Source organism: Trachinotus anak, unplaced genomic scaffold, assembly GCF_046630095.1.
Source record: "Trachinotus anak isolate AG129_WGS33_773 ecotype Australia unplaced genomic scaffold, CSIRO_AGI_Tana_v1 ptg000013l, whole genome shotgun sequence".
NCBI lineage: Eukaryota > Metazoa > Chordata > Actinopteri > Carangiformes > Carangidae > Trachinotus > Trachinotus anak.
In genome coordinates, this window is record NW_027273864.1 from 8,152,969 (window position 1) to 8,178,305 (window position 25,337).

General features: G+C 42.0%; 3 protein-coding genes across 4 annotated transcripts; 1 reads left to right on the top strand and 2 right to left on the bottom strand.

Annotated features, from left to right (window-relative positions):
* The first annotated feature begins 5,089 nt into the window (after nucleotides 1-5,089).
* On the top strand, nucleotides 5,090-11,849 carry LOC139630946 (netrin-4). The gene is made up of 10 exons (XM_071494814.1): nucleotides 5,090-6,402; nucleotides 6,949-7,439; nucleotides 7,543-7,863; nucleotides 8,170-8,296; nucleotides 8,949-9,137; nucleotides 9,404-9,620; nucleotides 9,744-9,871; nucleotides 10,013-10,081; nucleotides 10,212-10,382; nucleotides 10,748-11,849. The coding sequence occupies exons 1-10, from the start codon at nucleotides 6,312-6,314 to the stop codon at nucleotides 10,882-10,884; spliced, it is 1,941 nt and encodes a 646-aa protein (XP_071350915.1). The 5' UTR covers nucleotides 5,090-6,311; the 3' UTR covers nucleotides 10,885-11,849.
* Nucleotides 11,850-11,989: 140 nt separating this feature from the next.
* On the bottom strand, nucleotides 11,990-14,226 carry chchd4a (coiled-coil-helix-coiled-coil-helix domain containing 4a). Its single transcript, XM_071494815.1, has 3 exons — nucleotides 14,048-14,226; nucleotides 13,425-13,523; nucleotides 11,990-12,925 (listed from the first exon to the last, which is right to left on the bottom strand). The coding sequence occupies exons 1-3, from the start codon at nucleotides 14,067-14,069 to the stop codon at nucleotides 12,561-12,563; spliced, it is 486 nt and encodes a 161-aa protein (XP_071350916.1). The 5' UTR covers nucleotides 14,070-14,226; the 3' UTR covers nucleotides 11,990-12,560.
* Nucleotides 14,227-15,944: 1,718 nt separating this feature from the next.
* On the bottom strand, nucleotides 15,945-20,918 carry LOC139630638 (protein transport protein Sec61 subunit alpha-like 1). 2 transcript variants are annotated; one of them, XM_071494262.1, is made up of 12 exons: nucleotides 20,762-20,918; nucleotides 19,808-19,875; nucleotides 19,640-19,705; nucleotides 19,453-19,531; nucleotides 18,909-19,040; nucleotides 18,648-18,757; nucleotides 18,075-18,228; nucleotides 17,801-17,961; nucleotides 17,390-17,587; nucleotides 17,013-17,204; nucleotides 16,813-16,889; nucleotides 15,945-16,696 (listed from the first exon to the last, which is right to left on the bottom strand). In XM_071494262.1, the coding sequence occupies exons 1-12, from the start codon at nucleotides 20,766-20,768 to the stop codon at nucleotides 16,510-16,512; spliced, it is 1,431 nt and encodes a 476-aa protein (XP_071350363.1). In that variant the 5' UTR covers nucleotides 20,769-20,918; the 3' UTR covers nucleotides 15,945-16,509. The 2 variants fall into 2 exon arrangements, with proteins under 2 accessions (XP_071350363.1, XP_071350364.1); XM_071494263.1 differs by lacking the exon at nucleotides 19,453-19,531 and having other exon boundaries at nucleotides 20,762-20,852.
* Nucleotides 20,919-25,337: the final 4,419 nt, after the last annotated feature.

Below are 25,337 nucleotides of genomic sequence, written 5' to 3' on the forward strand. Positions count from 1 at the left end.
TGTGAGAAGGCTGTTGACAAAGTGCTTTACAGTGGAGCCAAAGAGCAAGGGTCAAACACATAGAGTGACTTGATATGGATGCTATTGATATTCCTTTTTTGTGCAGTACTTGGTCCTTACTCAACATGGCCCTCGTGAAGTGTTTTGTAAGAGGCCTTCTGCTTCATTGGCTTCTCCTCAGTGGAGCTCAGTCTCAAAGCAATGACCTCACCCTATGAGGAAGCCTACACCAAATGAAAGACTTCCCCAAGGGACTAAATAACCCACTTCTAATAATGACATTATCATATCAGAGAGGCCTGAAATCATCCTGTCCACAGCAGCGTATTAATCACTAACACATGCCTAACGCCATTGATCGAATCAATGAACAGATCCGAGCCAGAGAGCAACAAAGAAAACCACATGAGGGCCACAAGTCTCTGATGAGGTGGTGGTCTCCTACCAATGTTTGGTTGGCAGTACTGCAGCCATCTCTGGAGCCAGGAGCCCACCATGGTGATGGGACTTGATTGGACAGATGTGGCCAGCAGCTCTGGGTGAGTGGAACTGATTAAACCCTAACAAGCTTTGTTACAGCTTTGATCCACCCTGTACTCCTTTGTCTCTCCCAGTATGCCTCACTTCTCGCTTGAACACTCCAGCAGAAGATAAATGCTGACACAAAAGATCTGGCTCAACATCAACCATTAAAGAACATCAATATTAGTCACTTACATTCACCCAGATGTGATGTGTTATCCATCCTCTTCCCTCTTTATCTACCTTCTCCCTCTTTACTACTTTTATAGTATTGGGATGTTGAGAGGGTCATGCTTTTGTGAATGTAACTCCCATTTTACACTAATGACATCAGCATGTGCTGCCAACTTTAGCTCCTCCTGAGGGCCAGATGTTGGCTCCAAGGATCAAACACGTGCTATCCCCTTCTTACTGTCACATTGTTGGGCAAGCCAGGAAGGTTTAGCAGTCACACACATTCCCACATACCTCTTTTCTTCTGCAGAAGCCCATAATCCAACCACAAATGTGGGCACACCCTTATGTTACTGTGCGGTTTTTATTTTTGCATTTGCACACAGGAGTGGAAACATATGAACGTACACTGTAGTTTCCAGAAAAGCCTCATTAAGCTTTCTTCAGAATTCAATGCAATTTTGTTTAGTTATAGCAAAAAGTACAAACATGCAGGGATCATTTGCTGCAGAGCTTTAAAGTCTTCTTTATACCTGCCATTTACAACCTAATACCCATCACTGCACACCATTTTCAAAGTGCTTTTTCTCTTTTAAAGGCCATCTGATCTGTGTGACAATGCTACTGCGGTCATTTTGGAGAAAGAACATCACTGGTTTCAGTTCACAGATAAAATAGAACCACCATGGGGGCAACGAGTCACGTTAATGTCACAGTGCTTTGTGGCCATGCATTTTACAAGAGCAAAGAAGAAACCAGCAATAAATGAGGCAGCCCCCGTGTGAATATCATTTTTGACTTTGTCTGGTCATAAGAGGGACTGTTGTTTAATTGTGACCTTTGTGTTTGGACATAGCATGAAGTTGCCGTCATGAGTTGGGTGAATCACAGGTGGACTCCAGTATTCCAGTAAAGACGTGCTTAATGAGTGGAGAAGCGCCTCAAAGCAGCAAAGTGGCCAGACGTAAGAGACAGTCTGGAACCCGCAACCTGTGGCCCGGGACCTTAAACAGCTGCATTTGATTTTTCCTCTCATTTGCTCCATTTCTCAGTGTGACTTTCAGGAGGGGAACCAAAGTCAGACACCATGGGTCATAAAAATATTCAACATAGTGGGATAACCACCGTGATGTAGAGTGAAAAAAAGAAAAAAGAAACATTACTAAAACTGTGTATTTTTGCCACGTATGCATTATATTTTTGGCTTTCTGCATCTAACTGATGTCAGTCCTCAAAAAGTGTCCGGTATTGTATATATACGTTTTATATGTCATTTTAATAAAGTGCCAAATTACTAGTTACTTTAAATCCATTGATGTTGTTTGAGACAGCTAAAACAAATTGCTATGTAAGGCAAGTCAGCATGTTTTATCTATGTGGATGTGCAAATATGAGCTGGAAGAATAAGAAGGCATTGACTTGAATCTGTAACACATGTCTGTGTGTGTTTTTGTGGTAGAAAACCTGTGTGTGCTGGCATTCCAGTTTGTTTATGTGGGTGGGTGATGGAAAGCCTAGAAAGAGTGATCAGGAAATTGTGTCTGTGTTTGTGCGTGTGCATTTTCAGGCATGTGAGCAAGCACAAAAGTAAATCTTGAGCTTGATGACATCATAAATATATATAAATAAGTTAGACAGGGACATGAGATTGAGGGAGCCACTTGTGGGAGTGTGTGTTTGCAAGTGGGCTTCTGGGTGGGAGGTTAACTTGTCCAATATTGAACAGGAGTTTCAGCTATAAATAAGTCATCACCATTCAAATGAAGCCTCTTCCAGTGGGCCTCTCTTAAACATTCCTGACATTTCTCCTCATTAAGAATTAATAAAAAATAAAATGAAACAGTTCTGCATAATTTCCCGTCACATACACATATGTAAGAGTTTGACCATAATTCTTCCCTGAACAAACACCCACAAATCCACACATAAGCTCACAGATGCACACATTATTGGTTTGGCAAAGGGCCCGAGTGCTTCACAGAGGCCTTGATTTGTCAGCCTGCCTCATCTGGCCCTTATCAGTTTCTGCTCTGACAGCTTAATCAGTGTCATTCATTCTCTCACATCAAAGAGGAACCATGCAATCTAAACCTATCATACTGGCACATAAGTACACACACACACACACACACACACACACACAAATGGATCTGCACATGCAAATGTGAACAGACTAACTTTAAACTACCTCTCATCGTATCAAAAAGCCCTCAGTGACACGAGGATCATGCCAGCAAACATCAGCAGTGAAGTCACTTTCTTCATATGTCGTCCACACAAATTACTATGTTGACTATTAATTTAAGCAACAGACTAATTCATACTATCCTAGACAAATACAGCCATCTTGCTTTTTATCTATATATTTATTGGACTTGAACTGTAGACCTTTGCAGTTGACCTGTGACCTTGACCTTTAAACCTCAATCTATGTTAACTGATGGTTTACAAGGTAAAGGCTTACGTGTATGATCTTAAATTGTACAGTTGTCTCATCTAGAATTACCTGCAACTGTGTATCAGACATCAGGACTGTGTATTTTACACTGTAGCTCCATGTACAAGTCTTTCTCCAAAAATTCAACTGGATGATTAAATGTGACTTCACTGCTTAACTCAAGTAAACTCTATTAATCGATGCATTTACTGGTTGGTCTTGTGGCCAGTGGAAAACATCATATGAGATCTACTGTGTGTCACAATGGACTTTTAAATTTGATTGGCATAGGCTAGATTGTTCCAAATCCACATAACCTAACCTAAGATGAACTATTTAGAGAAACAAATCAAGGCCTGATGATGATGGCCCACATGCAGTAAAGTCATGTAAGGAAGCAGTTTAATCCTCTTCATTCCTGGAGGAACATATGAGCTGACATGTAGAACACAAAGACTGAGGAGAAGACATGAAGGGAGAAGGATATGATGAAGTGCAGAGTGACACCATGTGCTTGAAACACGCATGTATGAGCAGTCTGGACAAACACTGAGGATTATAGGGGTGGGAAGGGGGGTCCCTGTTTGTCTGAGCCCCACTCTCTAACCCCTGGCCCCCATTAAGCCCTGAAAATGAGAGAAAGAGGAGCAATTAGAGAGGCAGTCATGGGGCAGGTAGGAGATCCCTGTGACCTTTCCTGGCTGGTATTTGACCTCTCGCAGCTGGGGGCCATGATGAAGACATATCCTGAACATTGAGAGAATGTATTTGCTGAAAGGTATGGCGGGGGGGGGGGCAATTTCCCTCTCTCGGTGTGGATTCTGTTGTTTATCCTCCTTGATTAACAAACACTTTATTGGGTGTGGGCAACTCTGCATTCCTATACCACAGAAAATTACCTTTAAATGCAATTTAGTCAATTAAGAATCCAATGTGTTTTGCTTATTGAAGCTAAAATGAGAAACCAACACAGTTAATTTGCACTTGAACCCGGCTGCTCATAAAAATGTTTTATGGCTCTGCTCTGCAAACCTTGACCTCAAACCTCAGTGGCTTACATTTACTGAAACGTACAATTTTGCAGCCGTTGTTACATTTGCAAAAATCAGTCACATACAGTATGAACTTCCTCCAGACCCAGCCTGATTTTGTCAGTGAAGGGAAAACCACAGCTGGGCCACACTGACAATCTGACTCTATGTTTTATCCATCACCCTCCAACCTCAAACACACAAAAGCACACAGGAACCTGTGAGAAGATGTGGATCTCATTTCCATGTGTCCCAGAGAGGCCAAACTGAGTCTAAACCAGCCAGAACCTGTCCATATGCCACTAACATTACAAGATAACAGCAAATCCCTCATAAATGGCATCACCCTTATCTTTCACAAAGCTGTTCTTAGCATGTAAGGCACCACTGGAGTGAGACGAAAGGAGAAACTGAGATGCGTGAAGATGAAGGAGAGCCTCTGGGGTTTTATTGTATGGAGGCCTGCCAGACACTATAGCTGGTGTTGGAGTGGAAGGCAGGAGGACAGAGAGATGAAAGGAAAGACCAGGGAGGGGTGAACAAAGACAAATGTACAACAGAAAAAGATGGAGTGATATACGAGGTGGAAAAGGCAATAACATTTTTAGCAGCAAGATCCTTTGAAAACCAATACAGATGGACAAATTTCATATTAATAAGAACTGATATGTGGGACAAAATGATGTGAGTAATCCTGTGTTGGCTGCTCCTAAAATTACATCATATTAAATTTTCTGTCAGTACAAAGAATAGAGATCATCTTCACCAGTGGTCCATATGCCTTTTCTTAGTATTTCTGTTTTTGGCCTCCTCTCTGGGGAAACACAAGCAGAGCAGGCAGGTCTGTAAACAATTTGTAAGGCATTAAAGACATTTATGGAAACCAATCCAATTCTGTGCATCTATTCCAATTTTCTGAGCCCCCTGTAATTGAAGTTGAGCCATAAAACTGAAGAGACATGGTGTTTATTCATCGACTCAGTGTGTGCATGTGTGCGCTAGGAAGGGAAAATACATCAACCTCAGCAAAGGATTCTGCTTTTCCTGGTGGTGTGGTTAAAAAGATTTATAAAAGGACTGTCATGTATCAGACCTTGTATTTATTATTCAGTGTTATAATGAAGACTGCCAGAGTCATCTATCCAGACAGATAGGAGAAAGGCCCTTTTCTCGTCCGGCTCATTTGCATGAAACTCCAAGCCGTGAGATTCTTTCGGTGCCACAATGCGCCATCAAGCTGCAAATAACTGCTCTGAGGGCTATTTTTGTCTCTCTACTCAGGTTTCTTCCTGTCAGACTTCAAAGAGACCTGTAACTTGGAATTACTGCAGCTGAAAAACAGGAGAGCAGAGGCAGATAAACTAATTTCCTCGGCCTACTACGAGGCCCTGGTTGGCGGAGGGACCTGGTTTAGCTGGTATGCGCCTTGCGGCTGGTTCGCATTAACTGCGTTGACAAGCCTGTGAAAGTCGCAAGTCTGTCCTCCTCTGCGCAGGATGTTCGATGGAGTCCTGATGGATGGATGTTTGCCAGACTGAGGAAAATATACATCTTCTCAGTCCAGGGTAGTTTGGTTTTTGGTGTTGTTGCAGTACAACGTCCTCACAGTGAGTGTAAGTGTGGGCGGGGGTTGAGGGACCATGGATAAATAGAGCGCACACTCGCCTCCCGTGCGTAAACGCATACAGACCTGGCGTAGACCTGGCTGGGGCACAGAGATCACGGGCTGGCTAAGAATCAAAAGAAGTATGTACATGGATGAATGAACGTTGCGCAAAATGGACGAGGACAAATTATCAAATGGAAATTTGCAACATTTCGTTATTTGTCAAACGTGGAATAATAATTCTTGGACTCAGCAGTGATCTTTATTTTGCTGGACCTAAGGCGCACAACCCACATTTGTCAGAGAGATGCCCTGGCAACCCCAGAGGATGCTCTGAACTTCATTAAGATTTTTTTCCCCCCACAACATTATTCCAGGGACAACGTCGAAGAAATCGGAATTCATCTGGACACTTTGCGCATTGCGTAATTGGCAAAGAAATGCGCATGTTCTTTAGACAGGCTGCACATAATGTTGGGACTCATCTCTCCTGAATGGCGTTTATCGCACCGTGTGTGTTGTAAACACGGGAGAAACGAGGATGAGAGCGTCTAGTATGCTTGGGAAAGGTCGGCATCAGATGCCGGTGGCGCTCTGCTGGCTGTTGGTGGTCGTGACGCGGAGCGGAGCAGGTGAGGAGCATCGACCACTTACTGTTGATTCTGTGTCTGTTTTTCTGACCGAGTTGCGTCATCGTGCCTAAACTTGTCGTCTCATTTTCCCCGCCGTGGTTAGGCCATGCTACTGATTGACCAGACACTTAACTGCTTGTAATGTCCATGAAAATGATGATCTCATCTCATTTGCAGGCGACGGTGCTGCTTTTTGCTGTACAAAGAGCAGGGTCATACCTGTTGCAGATAAATGTGATAGTGTGGCCTCCTCGCATATTGGCGTTACATGTAACATGAGAGTCTTCATGGTAGCCAGTGGGGAACGGGCAGGATTCTGTGTCACATCGGAGCAAACAGCAGCAGCACAATGATCGGGTTAATTAAATATTCATGTTAAACACAATGAAGACTTTGGTGTTGTCCATGATGCCAATGTTGGAAGGTGCTTGTTCTTCTTTGAGGACTTTTATGTCACCAGATATAAAAGCACTGATCCAAAAGTCCCTAACTACCAGGCCTACTACTACTTTTTGATTTTTTTCTCTCCATCACCCTCTGTGTCAGTTTCCAGATGTGTGGACCATGCCTGTAGTCCACCCATAGGGAACCTGGCCAGCGGCAGGACCCTCACCACCCTCTCAAGCTGCTGTTTGAACAGTTCCCTCAAACACTGCCCTTGCCGCCATCCTCCCGTGACCCCTCAACTCTACCCTGAGGACGTTCACCCATCTGCTCACATGACCGATGACCCTTTCTTGTATCCAGAGACCTGGTGGGCGTCAGGTGCTGGTACCACCTTGCAGGAGCAGCAGGAAGAGATCCGGTTGGATATGGAAACACAGTTCTGTCTGTCCCATGTTGTTTTGGTGTTCAGGTCCCCCCGGCCTGCTGCCATGGCCATTGAACGTTCAACTGACTTTGGGAAGACCTGGGAGGCCCTTAAGCTGTTTGCGAACAACTGCAGCGCAGAGTTTGGTTTGTCTGATGATGTTAGTCAGCCAGGGTCTTTGTGTACATCTCGTTACTCTAGTGCTGCACCCTGCAGTGGTGGTGAGGTAAGTGACGATGCATGAAGATGTAATCTAATGTGTTTTAGGGTTAGGGTCAGATGCACAATATTTTATTCCATGCTGATTAGTGGTGTGTTTCTCTTCCCAGGTAATATTACGGACACTAGACCCCAGCAGTGCTAAAACGCTGGACCCTTACAGTCCAGAGGCCCTCATCCGCCTTACCCTCACTAACCTGCGCATCAGATTGCTGAAAGCTCAGACCTGTTCTGCACCTCTGAACCCCACAATGGGACGGATAAGGCCGACAGGCTCAGCTCTGACCTCCACATCCACTACAGATAACTCCACCTCAGCACCTTATGCTATTTATACTTTACTGGCCAGAGGGACCTGCCTGTGCTACGGACATGCTGAGCACTGTGTACCGTACAACAGTAGTCAAGACACCAGACAGGATAGTAACATGGTGAGTAGCTTCTTCTGTGCGTGTAGGTGCATTTCAAAGTAAAACAACAGGCAGTGATACAGAGACCTTGAGAAAAAGCGTGTTTGCAGTTTCTGTATTGGCCTGCGTTCTGTTACAGATTTGTAGAGCACAGGTCCAGATGTTAGGTTCAGATGTAAAATGTACTCAATGATGGAAAAAAACTACCAGTTAAAAGGGCTTTAAATTTACTCTTGACACCACCTGCGTGGATCTACCTTATGGCTGTCTCTAGACAGCAGGTGTCTGTAACGTTTGTAACTGAGCAGCTCCAGATGTGTCTCCCAGGTGTCCAGTAGGTGTCTGTGTACTCACCACACAGCAGGGGATCATTGCGAGAAGTGTGCCCCGCTCTACAATGATCGTCCCTGGAGGCCTGCCAATGGTAGCAGCGGGGAGCCGAACCCATGCCAGAGTGAGTGAACACCAACAGGATTGCACAACGATTAGATCACTGGGTACAGTCAGTGTGCTGACAAAGGAAAGCTACAGAAGACAGTTTTAAAGTGTGGAGGGAGTATCAGGGGAGAACGGTGGGTGTCTACTCTGAATGAAATATTTACAATAGGTCTTATAAAGGCTCCATATGGCAGTGTTTCACACATAGTGGAGATTTGTTTAGGTTTTTAGATGAGCAATGCTCTCATACTTTGTCAGGATGTTTCATTTTTTAAATCAGACCCTGTCAGTGTGCACTGCAGACGACCACCTGAGTCTGCAAGTGCGTTCAAACAAACACATTAAACCACTTGTTTAAACTCTATACAGACATGACCTTATACTCCTGGTCGGTTCTGGTCAGTGAGGCTTTGGTTGGTCACGGTGGTTGTACCCTGGTATACCCCGGTATATGTTCTGTATTGTCAATGTCAGCACAGGTCACAAATCCTTTTGACTATAGTATATAAGTAGACAACACAGTGTAGACAAAAATCAAACACACTTATAATTTATCTCCCGTCCATGTTCCCTGTTCACTTCCTCTTTCCTCCTCATCCTGACGTCCCCGCTGTCTCTCTCTCTCTTCTCTCTGTCTGCTACGACACCACGCTCCTCTGTGACTCCAGAGTGCGAGTGCCACGCTCATGCAGACAGCTGTCACTTCTCTCAGCGGGCATGGCTGTCGTCCGGTGGCACCAGCGGGGGAGTTTGTGATGACTGCCGACACAACACTGTTGGGCGTCGGTGCCAGCGTTGTCGCCATGGCTACCACCGCCACCCATCCCTGCCCCTCAACTCCCCTCACGCCTGCACACGTAAGACACCGAGAGCAAAGTGTCACTTACTATTTCTGTGGCAGATCTGTTTTTAACCAGTCTGCAAAACAAAAATAACGGTGGTTTCATGATTGGTCACCAGGTGTTGCTAACTAAATCTCTGATATCCGTTCAGTGTTTTTTTTAATCTCAGTGGAATGAATTCAAAGGAAGTGAAGCTTGTGAATGAACTGAAGGAGAACCATCAGTGTCTTATAGCACCATCTGCTGGCACATAGACATGTATCTGTGTCTCTGTCTCTCAGGCTGCTGGTGTGATCCACAGGGCTCATTGCCTCCTCCTCCTGGAGAGGAGGAACGCTGGTGCCACCCTAGGAGTGGGCAGTGCCACTGTAAATCAGGTGTAGGGGGTACAAGCTGCAGCCACTGCCTGCCTGGCTACTGGGGCTTTGGAGATGAGGGCTGTGAACCCTGTCTCTGCCCTCTCAGCTGTGATCCAATCACTGGGCAGTGTCTGGACAGGTAGCTGGATGCTTAACCTGTGGCCATATTTTTCAGCAAACAGTAAGGAAGCTGAATTTAACAGTGTAATGATAATGGCTAATAAGGAACCTTAATGTTACATACTCTACTCTATTTCTGCAGCGATACAAATAATCAGGTGTTCAATGTGCCTGTCGGTGGAAAAATCCCTGATCTGGATCATATGCTCCCAATTGAAGAAGACGTACAGTGGTCTAAGGAGCTTGCAGTCTCTGCTCTGCATTATACAGGTGAGTGATGTAACAGCTTACTTTGAAATAACGCTGTATTGATCATTATGGTGTTCAAATGCATTGTAAGGATTTAAATTGTGGCATCGCCATGTGATTAATTGTGCAGAGATTAGATCATATCCTAATGCCTGTACACAGGAAAGTGCAGCTGTAAGGAGAAGAAGCTGAGAAGCGTGTCTGACCTCTGTAAGACTAAACATGACTATGGTAAGAAATAAAATGCACAATTCTTCCTTTTCTAAAAACTAAACAGTGATCGATACATTGGTTAATGCTTTGAGATGTCATTAAAGTGTTTTCTAACTCTGAACTGATCCACCTGTGTGGCCCATGACAGTGATCAAGGCCAGTGTGCTGTCTGCTCATGACAAAGGTAGCCATGCAGAAGTTCAGGTCAAAGTTCGTAAGGTCCTTCGATCAGGCCAGATGACACTGTACCAGGGGACAATCAGCATCTATCCTCTGTCCTGGACCAGCCGTGGCTGCACCTGTCCTATACTAAACCCAGGTAGGACACATTCCAAACCTGACAAAGCAAAGGAATTATTGGTAAGGTAAATGAAGCCCAGAATTACTGTTACAGTAGATTCACGAACAGAAGAGAAGCACACCAATCAGGAGGCTAAACATGATGTACTACAGGGCGGAATGATATGCTAAAAAAATATTAATTCATACTGTGATTATTTTTCGACGAGAGTAATATTGGATATTGCACACGGCCATATTGAAATTTAAACACTATTTTGATTTATTATTCAGTGCTAATGTACTGTATAAGTATGTTTTTTAATAGCCCAGTCTATCAGCATTAAAGGAAGAAATTGAGTATTACTCTAAATCAATGTACAATATCTTACTTTCTTAAACCAGGTATGGAGTACCTGCTTGCAGGTCCGGAAGAAGCTGGAACAGGCCGTTTGTTGGTCACCATGCAAAGTGTAGTGGTCCCCTGGACTCCTCGGCTGGGTCTACTTATATCAGAGGGTCTGACAAATGGATGTCCATGAGCGATATGATGCAAAACTGTGGGAGAAACTTCAGAGAATTTCACAAGGACACTCATGAGTCAGTGGACATTTCAGAAAAGGGACTGAAAATGGCTGGACAACATGCTGTCATCAGGGGCAGATTATCCAAGAAGCAAACTCATGGTCACTCTAGACAAAGAGGCACTCACCATGCATGGGTGTGTAACAAAAATAAAGACTGAAATTAATGCTTGGGAGGTAAAATTTAATAAATTGTCTGCAATCGTGATGTACCTAAAATTAAAGGCCTTACCTGGATACAAGAATGGTTTTTCACCACACGGACAAATAGCCAGCTCTATTTTGGATCCAGTTACAAGCTGGTAAAATACCTGGATTTGTCAAGCTGAGTCTATCTCTTTTTTTTTTTTTTTTTTTTTTTTTTACCAGCAAAGTGCAATGTACAGAAATTTATGGTAGTCATTTAGCTATACAGAAAATATGGACCAAGTAAATTTGTGTTTTTGTCAAATTGCATTTCTTAATTTTTTTTTTTTAACTTATGTTAGCAATGGTGAATATAATACATTTTGAAAATGTAACATAGAGGGATTTTGATAAAATGCTATGAAGCTATCACTTAACAAACAAGCAATATACTAAGATATGTGAAGGCTGTAAAATACAACAATCACTGATTTTATACACAAACATTTGCAAATCATCTCAGCAATATGAGCTCACGCAAAACACATCAGTCTAAGCATATGTGAAAAGAAAAATCACTGACGTAAGAGGTAACTGTGCTTTGTCTTTAGATGGACAAAAGGAAAATAGAAGTTAAGATTGTTCGACGATCATTTTAATCTTAACACGTTTGATAAATACCATCAAGTCCTTTAAGACCTGAATGACACTGAATGGTGACCTCAGCATCCAAACCGGAGACTCTAGACAGTGTTGAGACAGCAAAAACATTTATGGAGAGACAGTTAAATGTGACAAACCACTTTGGTCTAGGCCAGATACAGTGTCAACCATTTTTCATTAGACAACAGATGTAGATGGAGAACCTGAAGTTTCTACAAGATGTCTATGAACAGTTAAAAACATCTGTTAATATCAATGTGATGACCACTGCACAGAAGGTGTAACAGAAGCTTTATTTTCTTACAGATTAGCTGTGTTTTGGTCTTTCAAGTGGTGGAAAGCAAACTGATGCAACTGTTAAACTGTAAACTGCTCAGATTTCAGTCAAACTGAACAATTAGTGATAAATCAGTGCTAAGTGATAATCCTAATCAACCATCATTAACAGGACAACAAACATAATGAACAACTCTTCTGATTGACATGAGAACACGCAGCAAATTAATTTACCTATTGCATATAAAGTGAGTCTTTGAGCTAATGTCCCTGCAGCAAATAGCTTGGCCCGCTGTCATTAAAACATATCATCCAAAGATTTTTGAGTGCTCGGCAAGTAAAGCCTGTACTTTTGAAAAAACGCTACGTTTTTCTGCATTCACAAATTCCACAAAGTCCTCCTCTGATGGCCTTTGTAAATACTGCACGTGAGTGTCAGAGCTGTGCCAGTCCTTTCTGAAGGCTTAAACAGGAGAAGAGACCAATCAGAGCTTCTCATGGCGAGTCATTTATGCTGGGCAGTGCTTGCACACAGAGAACAAGAGCCAATGGATGATGAGTGATTGACCTTAGCTGGCAGCCTGACTATCTGTGGTTGACACGCTGTCAGATGGGAGACTTGAAGTGGACGGGGTAGCGTCAGTTTCGGGGGATAAGGCAGAGCCCTCTGTCGGGGCAGCTGAGGCAGAACCAGTGTCGGACTCTGCTTGGGTGGAGCTTTCTTTATCTTCCTCCTGAGGGTAGAGCTCGGGGTACTTCTGCATGCACTCTTGCATGTTACGAAAGTAGTCGATGCACTCTGAGCCCTTCACCTCTTCCTTACTGTAGTGGAAGCAAGAAAAGGCCTCTTTGAACTGAGAGCCACAAGGTCCGCTGGCCATGCCACCCAGGCACGGGCAGTTCCAGTTGATGTCTCCATTTGGCAAGATCAGGCCTGAGGAAACAGGAAACCACATGGCAACAAGTCAGCAGAATGCCTTTATGAGTGAAAGAAAAAGTCTGGTGGTATTGTATATTTTCACACTGTCAACAAATCCCATCGAAAGACCAAAATCGACAATGTGTTAGCCCGTCTCTCAGTCTCTCTTTCTAGACTTCCCTACCCTGTCTGTGGCTCTCAGCCCCAAGCCAATGGCTGAACCATTTCCTTAAACAGCTGGGCACTGTAGTTCTCAATCAGGATTAAATAGTGCAGTTGTTGGTTTGGTTGATTGTAGTCTGTATTTCCAAAGGCAGCTCAGTGTGTGTGTGTGAGTCAAAATAAACTACAGCGTGTGTTTTCACGGTAATGAAGTAAGTTCACACAAACATTAATTGTAAGCAGGATTAATCATTGTTGGGTTTGTTCTTTTCATAACATTTGTTGACAGTAACCATACTTTTGGACATTTGGAACTTGGGTTCAGCTTTTCTACAATAACAAGATGACTAACCTTGCTCCTCATACGGATCGTTGGGGTCATCTGCAATCAGCTCAGCATTGCTGGGCGTCTCGTGGTCTTCCTTGGTCACAAAGATGATGCGATCTTTACCTTAAATAACAAAAACAGAAATTACAATAAATTCTTGAGTCAGAAAAGCGGGTCCCGGATGATATGGTAGTGTAATCCTATAACTATAACCTGTGTCTTTCCAATGATACAACAAACACATAGCTCTGCTGCACTGTTCAGACAGCATCCCCTGGGGGCGCACGCTGCCGGTAACTTTGGCATGAGTTAACCTGCTCCGCCGCCTGACAGTCGCCCTGTAGCCCTGTAGCGCTGTAGCGGTACCAGCAGGACTAGAGCTAACCGGCTGACAGCTCTCCCTATTCGTCCCTTATCTTACGTGACGAGTTACTGCAGCGATTATTGTGTAAAAGTGCCACAATGCCAAAAAATAATATAAACTTAGAGCGTTACGACTGGAGGCTTAGCTTCCCTCGCAGCTAGCTAGCCAGTTAGCTAACCTATCATGAGTTACCGCTGTTTCTGGAGTTAGCCTAGCTCGGTGGCTAACTCGGTGACATTGCTCAGCCACGAACTGAAAATGAATGAAAGAGCACCGACATTACCCTCTTGCCTGCAGTACGACATGTTTGCGGGTATTTTAGTCCGTCGAGCCTCGTCCTCTGTGCTAAAAGATCACCAGTGTGGGAGAAATTGGTCAACAACAGCAAGGATTTCATTTGACAAGTTACCCGGCGTCCAGCAGCCCAGTTACCTCTGTGACCTGTTCACATGTGGGCGCACGATCATGACGTCACACGTCCTTTTAAAATAAAAAAAAAACTCTTTTACATTTAATAATTAAACTAAACAGCAATTAATTAAACAGTAAAATTACTACAACACCCTACACATTTATAAATAGATTATTAACGCATTCATGAATATATTATCAATATATTTATGCATCTATAGAGTTAATGAATGCCTTAATAAACTATGTGAACATACCAACTGAACATACAAATCAATTTTAATTTCGTTTCGCCAAGTTTTGTCGTTTCTTTTACATTCAGTTGAACTTCTGGTGATACCCTGAATCCTTCTAAATCACTTTACACACTCTGTCAAAGCACTCAGGGGTCGTGTCTGTCCCATCCCTCTAGAGGTGATTCATTGCAGCCTTATTTGGGGGCACGACAAAATATAGGTGACAATCGCTGTGAGCTCACACCGTGGTCTAAAATTCACAAGGCCCAAGATTTTCATGTGAAGCTGTGAGCTGGCAGATGGAATGAATTTCAGGTGAAAATGGTAAACTAAAATGCAAGTTGAAAAAAAGTCCTTTTAAAAAATGCATTGTGAACGCACACCCAATTAAATCAATGCAGTTCCTCTTAACTTAAGATGGGCGACTCTCAGTCTCCAGCTCATAAGATATTTAAAGTCGTAAGCAACTGTATTGGTCTTAAAGACATCTCATTTTATTTATCGTCGTTTTCTTTGTCAAATTAAAGCTACGTTAACACCATATCCTGAATATAATCAAAAACAGGATAAGGCTTAAAATCAGGATACTAATGCATATATAAACATACTCTATATGTTGAAGCTTGTTGCTGCAAGTTGATTTTGTAGTCCTACTGTCCTTTAGTGTCAAATCCACCATCAATAACCTGAACTAAGACTATTTTGTTGCTATGCCACTGTGTGATACTCTTCAGCATTTTCCAGATTTATCCAGATCTGCCACTATAACACTCTTTATTGTCATTATTATTGATAACTTCATAATCTGAGTATTACTACTATTATTTCACTATAACAATCAACAGTATATACAGCTGATCTTGGTCTTTCTATCCTCTCTTTCTCTTCTCAACCCAAACCGTCGAGGCAGACAGCTGCCCACCCAGTCCGGTTCTGTTCTGTTGGAGGTTTCTTCCTGATAAAAGGGAGTTTCATCAGCCAAATGCTTGTTCATTGTGGGACCTGCTGGGTTTCTCTCCGTAATGTTGTTCAGTCTTGACCTCACACTGTGAGGTGCCATGAGATAATGTATGTTATGATTTGGCACTAAATAAATAAAATATTAATATTATTATTTTACCCCCAAATAGCATCTTGTAATCTTTTCAGAACATGTTATGACACAGAACAACAAGAAGACATTAGGAATCAAAACACAATTTCCACATGATTTGGAAAAAAAATCCTGTTTTTTTTTTTTTAATAACACAATTATGTTTGTTACATAAAGTAAAAACCAAAATGAAACCCCTTTTTCGTCCCTATCAAACCCACCCTCATCCCGACCACCTCGGCAGTATTGTGCAGCGATTCAGTCTGGGAATAAAAGAGCATCACGACACAGACAAACACTTTCCTCTGAGGAACCAGAGACTGAGGACAAACACTGTGCCCTACATAAGACCAGAGTGAATATAAACATAGTCCATGATTTAAAATATCAAAATAAAGATAAATGAGAACCACCAACAGTTTGTCAAAGTTTGCCAGAAACCTTATTAGGAGTGTAAGCATACTTTATTTATAGTTTTCACATCCTATTATAGGGCCCTAGAAACCTCAAACATGACTGTTACGTGATCAACATGACATGGCTTTCTTTCAACTCCCCCTGAAAAGTCCAGGCACAGTGCACAGAGCCTTCAGCTTGAAATAAGCACTAACATGTTGTCGATGTCATTCGTGTCTAGTGTTCCTGGTACATGCTGCAATGAACAATGCCTGAGGTAAGTCAGAGACAGCACCTCACACTTGTGTGCTTTTAGGCATTCTTCAGCTGATAGGACAGTCAGTGGGGATTTAGGCAGCCTGCAGAGAAGTGGGTAATAGCTCTTGGAATAAAAGGACTGAAGAGACACATACTATGCTCAACCCTGGCAGTAACCCAAACCATTTTCTCAGCACTGACTTGCTAGAGAAGTATGGTGGGGAACAAAGGCAGAGAAAAGTTACCTATCCCAGCTGCAAAATGTACTGATTGTGCGAACTGCAAAAAATGCAAAATAAAAAAACATAATGGGAGGGGGTGGATGAACTGTGTGTGTTCATGTGGTATTTTCTAGAAGAGCAGTGCTCCCATGCTGCCCACTTCGCTTTGCTCCTTCACAAAGATCTCAAAGTACTGGTAGATGATGGTCACGGCCAAGAGGATTCCTGTACCCGAACCAATGGCTCCCAAGAAGTCAGCCATGACAGACAGCCCTCCTATACACAGACCACCAAAGGCAGCAGCTGTGGGGATGTACCTGCAGATAAAAATCGATTATAAACACACAAATATTCTGGAAGATGACTTTCTATAAGCTGCAATGAGCTAATATAAAAGAAACCTGAGATGCCATTTTCTTAGGTTGTTTTGTACCTGTTAAGCTCATGCACCATAGAAGTCTCTCTGTGTCCTCTCATCACCATCTGCTGCTCCTTCAGCTGCTTTGCCACCTGAGACAAACAAAATTATATTAGCAGACAGTTTATTATGACACTTTTTGGCAAAACCAAGTTTTCCACACTTGTACGTACGCACGCACGCACACACACACACACACAGACAGACACACTCACATCTTTGGCAGAGGATCCCGAGACCTCAATCCAGGTCTTGGAGAAGAAGGCACAGGAGCCGAGCATGAAGACAATGTAGATGACAGCATGAACTGGGTCATCCAAAACAGAGCCAAATGACTCTGGAGGCGAAAGGTAGTAGCAGAGACCCCCCACTGGGTAGGCCCGAGCTGGTCCTCCACTTGAGGTGTCCTAAAGAAAAAAAAAAGATTTTGTTGGTGAGATGGTGTATATCCATGACTTATTTGAGTAAAGGAGAGTGTATCATCTTTATACAAGTAACACTAAGACTCCTTAATACAATCTCTTAGTCCTTAAACATGTTGTAAGGACTGAGACTGGATGTACTGAAGACAGAGTACCCATCATATACTTACAGACCAGGTTCCCAGAAGGTTGACCAGGAAGTTGCCACTGAAACGTGTTGACAGCATCTGAGAAATAACATAGAGATTGGAGACCAGGGCAGACTGCAGGATGATGGGGATGTTGGAGGTGTAGAATAGTTTGATGGGGTAGGTGTTGTATTGGCCACGGTAGCGTGCTGACTTGATAGGCAGGTCCACTCTGAAGCCCTGGTGAGGAAGAAAAGTCAATGTGTTTAACAACAGAGCATCTGCAAAGCACTCAAAGATGGCAAAATATTACTCAGATTGCCTGTCTTTCTATATTTCCCAAACAAGTGGGTATTTGTATTCCCAACATGAGAACTCCAAACATGAAATTCCTTTAATGCAATAAAAGCAGACAAGACACTGGACTGCATTTAGTTAGTATTGCCAGCTCACCTGGAAGTATATGACCACTGCAAATACAAAGACGGTGGCAATGAGGTTCATGAGGTTGGGCAGGTTTTGTCTGTAGAAGGCTTCTCTCAGGGCTCGCACCTTGTCCGTGCGGGTAGCCAGCAGATGGAAGAGAGCAATGATGGCTCCCTCAAATTCAGTACCTGCATAAAAACCAGAAAAATCACTGGGTTGGTCATTACAACAAAGATTGAGATATTTATCTTATTTCTGACCACTCAGTTTTAAAGAGAGCAATCGTTCCCAGTGCCGTTACCTCTGCCAGTGTTGACGGTGGTGGGGCTGAAGGCCTTCCAGACGATCGTCTCACAGATGTTGGTTGCAATGAAGAGAGAGATACCTGAACCCAGACCATAGCCTTTCTGGAGGAGCTCATCCAGCAGCAAGACAATCAGACCTGCAACAAAGAGCTAAAGAAACAGGCACAACGTTTGTACTGAGTCAGGACAGGTAGACATGTAGCTGTAGTGTACAACAAATCAATAATCCACCAGATGGGGTCGGACAGGCCCGTCTTCCCCAGGAAAAATTACAGTGGACAATCTACATTCACTTTATGGTATAGCAAAGAATCCATCTATTCAGTTTTTACTTTGTCTGCTCACTGCAAACATTTAAAAGAATATAATAAAACATTTTGGTTGACAAAAGTATTTTTAGCAGGTACAAAGAATTAATTGATTGATGGAGAAATTGATCAATTTATTTCTTTCTGATGCTTATTTGCTTATCTTGGTAGATAAGCCAACCATTGATTTCCATTTTCAGACACAGCAAATGTTGTAAGTTTAGTTAAAGAGCAGCAGTTGGAGTTTTTTTTTTTATTAACCTGGATGATGATGAGCAAGCATATCCCAGCACCCATCTCTGAAGGGTCTCCATACATGCCAGTCATAACATATACAATGGCCTGTCCAATGGTGATGATCATTCCAAACACTGCAAAAGGACAGAAAAAAATGATTTACAACTGGTAACATAACAGACAGAGCTGCTGCAAACTGATGTGCTGTGAGTAAGCAAGCTTCAAAGGATAAAATATTTTCAAGGCTTCAAAATAAAAAAAGCAGCTGTGAGTAATAAGACCTACATTTCTGAGCTCCATTGAAGAGGGCTCTGTCTTTGGGAGTGTCTCCAACCTCAATGATCTTGGCCCCGGCAAGCAGCTGCATGATGAGGCCTGAGGTGACAATGGGTGAGATACCCAGCTCCATCAAAGTACCTGGATGACAAAGTGGAAAGCATTTAGAGTCAATCAGGCTCAGTTACTACAACAATAGCAGTAGCAGCACCAAAAACAATGTAAGAAGTCCTACAACTGTTGACCTTTGGCTTAACACCTGTGATAAAGAGATTATGTCACAACTGATCACAATACTGGAAGTCAGTTATTTACCCTTGCTGGATTTGTGATTAAAGGGCCAGCCACTTAATAATAATAATAATATCATAATAATCTTTATTTATAGAACACTTTGCCAAACCCAAGTTATTAAGTGCTTTACACAAAGCAGCAGAATAAAACATGCAGGTCATATAAGGCACCAAGTTAAAACAAGCAAATGAGAAATACAATTAAAGTGTCTTAGTATCACAGTGCAGTAAAAATCATTCAACATATACAATTCAAGCACCTCTATTGGAAGCCAGGATTACTCTCATCCAGTAGAAGGGATCTGCGGAGTCTGATGACATGATGCCAAAGAGTGGAATCTGAATTAACAAGAAAAAGAAATTTAAAACTCTACAGCAAGATACTGTCCCCAATAACAGAAGCAGTATGTTAGTTGATATTAGAGTTTGTCATTAACAGATACCAACCTGGCAGCACACCAGAAAGATGAATAGTGTGATGGCAGTCCATAGTACTTTTTCTCTAAACTGGATCTGTAGTGATTAAAAGATGAGCAGATGTCAATCATATCCATTCATACTTGCATAGTGCATAAATAAAACAACTTTAATGTATGATAACAGATCTAAACATACCTTTCTTTCTGGTTTCTGAATTTCTGGCAGGACTGCACAGAATGGCTTGATGACCTCCAAAAATTTAACTGCAGAAAGAGATTAGCAGATTACCAAACAATAGCATTAGCAACTCACGTAGAGGTCAGCACCTCTCCTTGCAGTAACAAATCAACAGTTGTGTTATTTTAAGATTTTGTCCACTTATAACCAAGTTAGCTTTAGACGCTACGTCATCACTAACCAGAGGCTAAACAGCTGCCAGCGAAACTAAACATGGCAGTCTGTCACTGGCCAATGCACCAACAAGCACTGTATTTCCAAAAGACATCGGCAATTACAGAGACAAATCTTGACAAGGCCGAGATGAACTAGTGTGTACCCAGTGTGTACCCAGTGTGTATTTACCGTTTGCGGCTGCGCTGCTGAATGTCTGGTCTGCTTTTGATCAGCTGTGCCAATCACTGACTTTGACAGCAAGTGATTTAATATATGCCACTGATCGTTTTTTTCAGGCACTCGACCGTGAAAATTGTCGCTGCAAATTCATCAACGTACAGATATAAAAAGCGACCATTTTCAGTTTGTCTCCACATGAAGTTATCTTATCTGGATAGTTCACACAGCTAACTAACGTTAGCCTGATGCTAACTGTCGTTCAATCACAAGTGACCAGCCACTTAAAGACAGGACGCTTATTTAAAGAGCATACATGAGATGTTAATTAACGCCTCCGACTGTTAAACAAACCTCGCTAACGTAACTTAAACCCAGCGAGACTGAGTGTGATTACCAGACAAACTTCAAACTAGCTCCCGTTATAAGCTAGCTCAAGTTGCCACCTAACCTGCCCAAGGTTAGCCAGTTAGCTTCCCCTCCGAGCGCTTTATGTCCATCACTGTTCAGACAGACACGAGTCAGCAGGGACTTTAGATCACCGTCAGCAAGTGCACACAAGGGGAGACTGTCACTTACTCCCCATGGTGTCCTTAGGCCGGCTCCTGGCGTGTTTCTGGTTCCAGTGTGAGTGCTCAGCGGGGTCAGTGTGGCTCCATCCAGCCGCTCCGTCAGGAAAGAGGGAGCAGCAGAGACACGTCACCAGACAGGGCGCTAACACACGTCACTTCTCTGAGACACACACACACACACGTTACACTGCAGGCACACTGTGCACAGCTCGGTCTCCTCAAACACTTCATCCAACGTGATACATAGATCCCATCAACTTTGGACAATGCACGATTTGGGTTTTTTTTATTATTATTTATAATCTAATCGCTGCAACCCCCAGAGTCCTCCCGTCCTGCAGAGGGCGCCACAGCCCGGACCCATCAGCAGCTCTGATCAGGCTGCACACCCCTCCATCTGACCCCTCCCCTCCGAGACCCCCGTGGATCTGAGCCGATGATGGATGAAGACGTTATAAATTGTCATCTGAGTTATTGTAGATAATTGATACGTCAGACATCACATTAGAAATAAATTTGTGGTTACTTTTCCTCAGTTTTGCATCAAATCTAACATAACCTAAGAATCTTAAAGTTACAATCAGTATTTTTGCAGACACTGAATATTTAATATCTGTTTCTTACAATTTGGAAAGATCTGTTACTAAGTAAAAGGACAAAGGAAATTAAATAATAATGCAACCTGGTCAAAGCTGAACTTTATTAACCCCAGCCCTCATTGCGACCCCAGCAGCGACTGTCTTTTTTTTGACATTTAATTTCTTTTTACACATCTAATTCTTAATGTTTATTTGTCTTTTTGTGAATCTCACCCACCTGAGAAAGTTGAGAGTAACTAAAAACGTAGAAATGTAAGACACACACAGTTTGGTTTCCTCAGTAAGAGCCTTCTCTCGGCTGGTCAGCTGTGGGCAACAGAACAGTTGAGGTAGCCTACTTGTATTTTACTTGAGTATTGTCATTTTATGTCACTTTCAACTTCTGCTTAAAGATACATCAGAGACAAGAATTTACCACAGTTATTGTTCAGCCTATAATTTTTTTCATCCTGATTGTTCATACTGTTAATCCACGATGTTGTTCTGTACACACAACATCTACTGCATGTCTGTCCATCTTGGAAGAGTGAGTTCTTTTACCCATTAAATTATTATTTTTTTGAGGGTGTGTGTGTGTGTGTGCGTGTTCAACAATGTACATTCAAATATTCAACCCACAATGAATAAACCATGGTTATGGTGAGGGTTAGCGAAAGAGCTGAATTTGTGAATCTCAACTAATAACTTGTTGAAATATTCTGTAGATTTTCTGTAGGCAAACTATCCAGATAGAGTGTAACCAAATATTGTTATAGATGAAATTACCCAACAGTATATAAACACTTCAACCAGATACAACATTATTATAACAGTCATGGGGGCCGTTTTTGGCATAATGAATATTTATTTTTGATATTTTAAGCATTTTTTTCTCATCTATACTTCTATAAGGTTTTGAATGCAGGACTCTTACTTTCACAAACTGTAAATGACAGCAATACTTCCTCTACCACTGCACATGTGCAAGAAAGCTACTCAGCAAACCGACGCTGTTTGGTGTCACATATGGACCCAGGAGAAAGGATGTAGACATCTTTTTTTTTACCTCACCAATGCAGTATCCTGTTTATCTGACTAAGTTTGGTTTCCTTTTTCTTTAGAAGCAAGCAGGTAGGGCTGCACCAGGATTGTAGGTCGCATATCACAATTTTAAATGCACCATCATTATCACTCAGAATAAAAGTTGGTGCTGAGGACAGACTATAGTTATGGTGCATATGCAGGATATCAGTGATTTCATAGACTTTTTATACAGTTGTGGAGAATTTTATGATGCAGTTTTTTCTGATGTTGCAGTCTCTCTTGAGAAGCTCTTACCACTAGAGTTCAGTATTGTTCCAGTGTTGATATTGAGCCACGTCTGTTGTGTTGTGTGTACTTGTTCTTCAATCTTTGTGAGGACCAGTTTGAGTTATAGGCCTCACTGCAAGAGGACATTTTGGGAAAGTGAAGTGAGGACTTTTTTGGCCAACCTTTATAATTTCAAAGGGATGTTTGAGTGTTAAGACTTGATTTCAGGGTTAGAGTTGGGGTAAGGTTTGGGGCCTGGGATTTAGCTGTGATGGTTAGGGTGGGGGCTAGGGAGTGCATTATGCCAATGGATGTCCTCACAAATATGGAAGTGTGTGTAGATGTGTGGCTATTAGTGTGTGTGTCTGTGTGTGTGTGTGTGTGTGTGTGCATGTGTGTGTGTCTGTCTGTGTGTGTGTGTGTGTGTGTGTGTCTATTAGAGGAGCAACAAACAACATAAAATTAAATTGAGATTATGTAAATACATTAGGAGAGAGGCTGAATCAAAGTGTTTGTGGATAATTTTAGTATAACTGTCAAATTCTGGGTCAATGATTGCAGTTGAATGGTGGTGAGCACCTTTGGCTGCACAGCAGTGGCGGCACACTTAGCCACTGAATCATGATAATGAAACAGAAGCAGAACAATGACTGGAGCTTTCAGCCATCTGTTCATGTGATCAGTCCAAACTCTTTGGACCTACTATCATCTACTCACATGCAGAGGTAATGGAGGATGGTTGAGAGACTGCTCATCTTCCCCCAGATAAAGAGATATTTGTTCATGTGGTTACATAATGACCACAGAACTGTGAGCTAACACAGAGGTGAGGACAAGCAAATACCACACAGGCCCCCTCCAGTCTCTGCTTTTCATAGCACTTTGAATAGCCCCTTATATTCGAGATCTGCTGTGGATTTGTTTCTGTCACTCATGAGGAAAACGTAGTTGACATCGGCTTTGATATGTTAAACATTAGTTATAATTGTGAGTTTTTTTCTGACAAAATCACGCTCATGTTTACTCATGAAAACTGAACAATCCAGAAATTAAACAGTTAAATCTGTAGGGCTCTAACGATTCAAGATAACACACTCTAATACATCATGTACAATCCCTTCCTCAGCGCACAATGCAAATAACTGTGGCAATGCAAAAACAAATATTTATTACCTTTGTAGATGAACGAAAATACTAGCAAATAAATCAAGAATGCTGATCCAATTTTTTGATAACACTTCCCCTGCGGTAAAGGTGTACCTGTGTATCCATGTGGGGAACAGTGTGTCTGTTTGTAACCTTCAGTTACGTAAACGCGCCAGTGTTTCAGCGTGTGTCTGATACATGGAACCCAGGGCCACGGACAGAGACCTGGGCTACACTATTTACACTTTAAATTTGCATAGAGACGCATGCTTCAGGCTCAGGTCACCTGGATTACCTGGTCTGTACCCAGGAATCAGCATGAAGTCCTTGAATTTGAATGTAATAAGATTTGCTTTTCAGCTACATCTAAACAAGTCAGTTTGGTTAGATAATGCCATATAACCCCTTTGGATGTATGAGCTGAACCCTACATACTCACTGGGTAAAAAATCACATTTGTGATTTTTTTTAAGGTCTAAAGAAAAAGATTATTACATCAGAGGATAAAAACACATCTGAGTGTTACTCTATAAAGGTGACCTTCTGTAAGTGAAACAAATCAGTTGTAGTTGTAGTTGCTGATCATTATGTCTCATTAAACATTGTTAAATCTAATTAATTAATTAATTAATGGCTAAAGGAAAACAAAGTCTAGTTTGTTGTGTTGTACACATCATTATAAATCTTGGCATGACAAATAAGTTTCTGAAAATACTTTAATTTGGTAAATATAAAGTAAAACTATTAAATTTCTCACAAAATAAATCAGTACCAGCTTTATCGTGCACATGATTTTTAACGTATACTTAGGCCCTCTATAAACAGGATACGCGGATGTTACATAATTTCATAACTAAACAAAAGCAACCATCACAATTGATGGTTACAAAACCCAAAGATATGAAGTTTACTCTCATATAAATCAAAGAAAAGTAGAAAAGTTTCACAGTTAATAATCCGGCAAATGTTTGTCATTACTCACACTGAATTTTTCATCAAAATAGTTGTCAATTCATTTTCTGCTGAACTGAATAATCAACTGATTGATTCTGCTCTACATGATTTACCGCACTTATGTTCGATATTAGCTAATTTCTTTACAGAACCGGCTAAAGAAACCTCCCTTCATTCATTAAGAAAACGTAGCAGTGGTTAGAAAACTTTTGCTACTTAGCCCGGTAAGGCCACAGAGTTTTTCACAGATGAATGAAATGATGACACTCTCTTTTGACACCTCTACTTTACTTCCATTAATGGTTGACACACAGCACAGTATTTATTTCACTACTGTGAGTTCTTTCTCAATGAAAACCAACAGCACGCCCTCTTTAATCACACGCTCCATTTCTAGAAAAGATTTGAGAAGCAGAAGCAAACTTACTCTTGACGTGTTAATTAACTTGCCTCCCCCTCACATACCGCTGCTGTCATAAAATACATCGCATGTCATTCTACTCAACCAAATGTGTTCTGACTTCATTTTCAGAAGAAAAGAAAAGAAAAAAAAAACCAAACCACACCACACATATGCCTCCGCACAGTGCTGTC

Excerpts from the sequence above, each read along its gene's own strand:
- LOC139630946 (XM_071494814.1), top strand. The coding sequence starts at position 6,312 with ATGAGAGCGTCTAGTATGCTTGGGAAAGGTCGGCATCAGATGCCGGTG. Across the intron at positions 6,403-6,948 it reads CGTGACGCGGAGCGGAGCAG|TTTCCAGATGTGTGGACCAT; the intron begins GTGAGGAGCATC and ends CCTCTGTGTCAG. Across the intron at positions 7,440-7,542 it reads CACCCTGCAGTGGTGGTGAG|GTAATATTACGGACACTAGA; the intron begins GTAAGTGACGAT and ends TTCTCTTCCCAG.
- chchd4a (XM_071494815.1), bottom strand. The coding sequence starts at position 14,069 with ATGTCGTACTGCAGGCAAGAGG. Across the intron at positions 13,524-14,047 it reads GTCGTACTGCAGGCAAGAGG|GTAAAGATCGCATCATCTTT; the intron begins GTAATGTCGGTG and ends TTGTTATTTAAG. Across the intron at positions 12,926-13,424 it reads CGATCCGTATGAGGAGCAAG|GCCTGATCTTGCCAAATGGA; the intron begins GTTAGTCATCTT and ends CTGTTTCCTCAG.
- LOC139630638 (XM_071494262.1), bottom strand. Across the intron at positions 18,229-18,647 it reads GCTTGCTCATCATCATCCAG|CTCTTTGTTGCAGGTCTGAT; the intron begins GTTAATAAAAAA and ends CTGTTTCTTTAG. Across the intron at positions 17,962-18,074 it reads CACCGTCAACACTGGCAGAG|GTACTGAATTTGAGGGAGCC; the intron begins GTAACGGCACTG and ends GTTTTTATGCAG.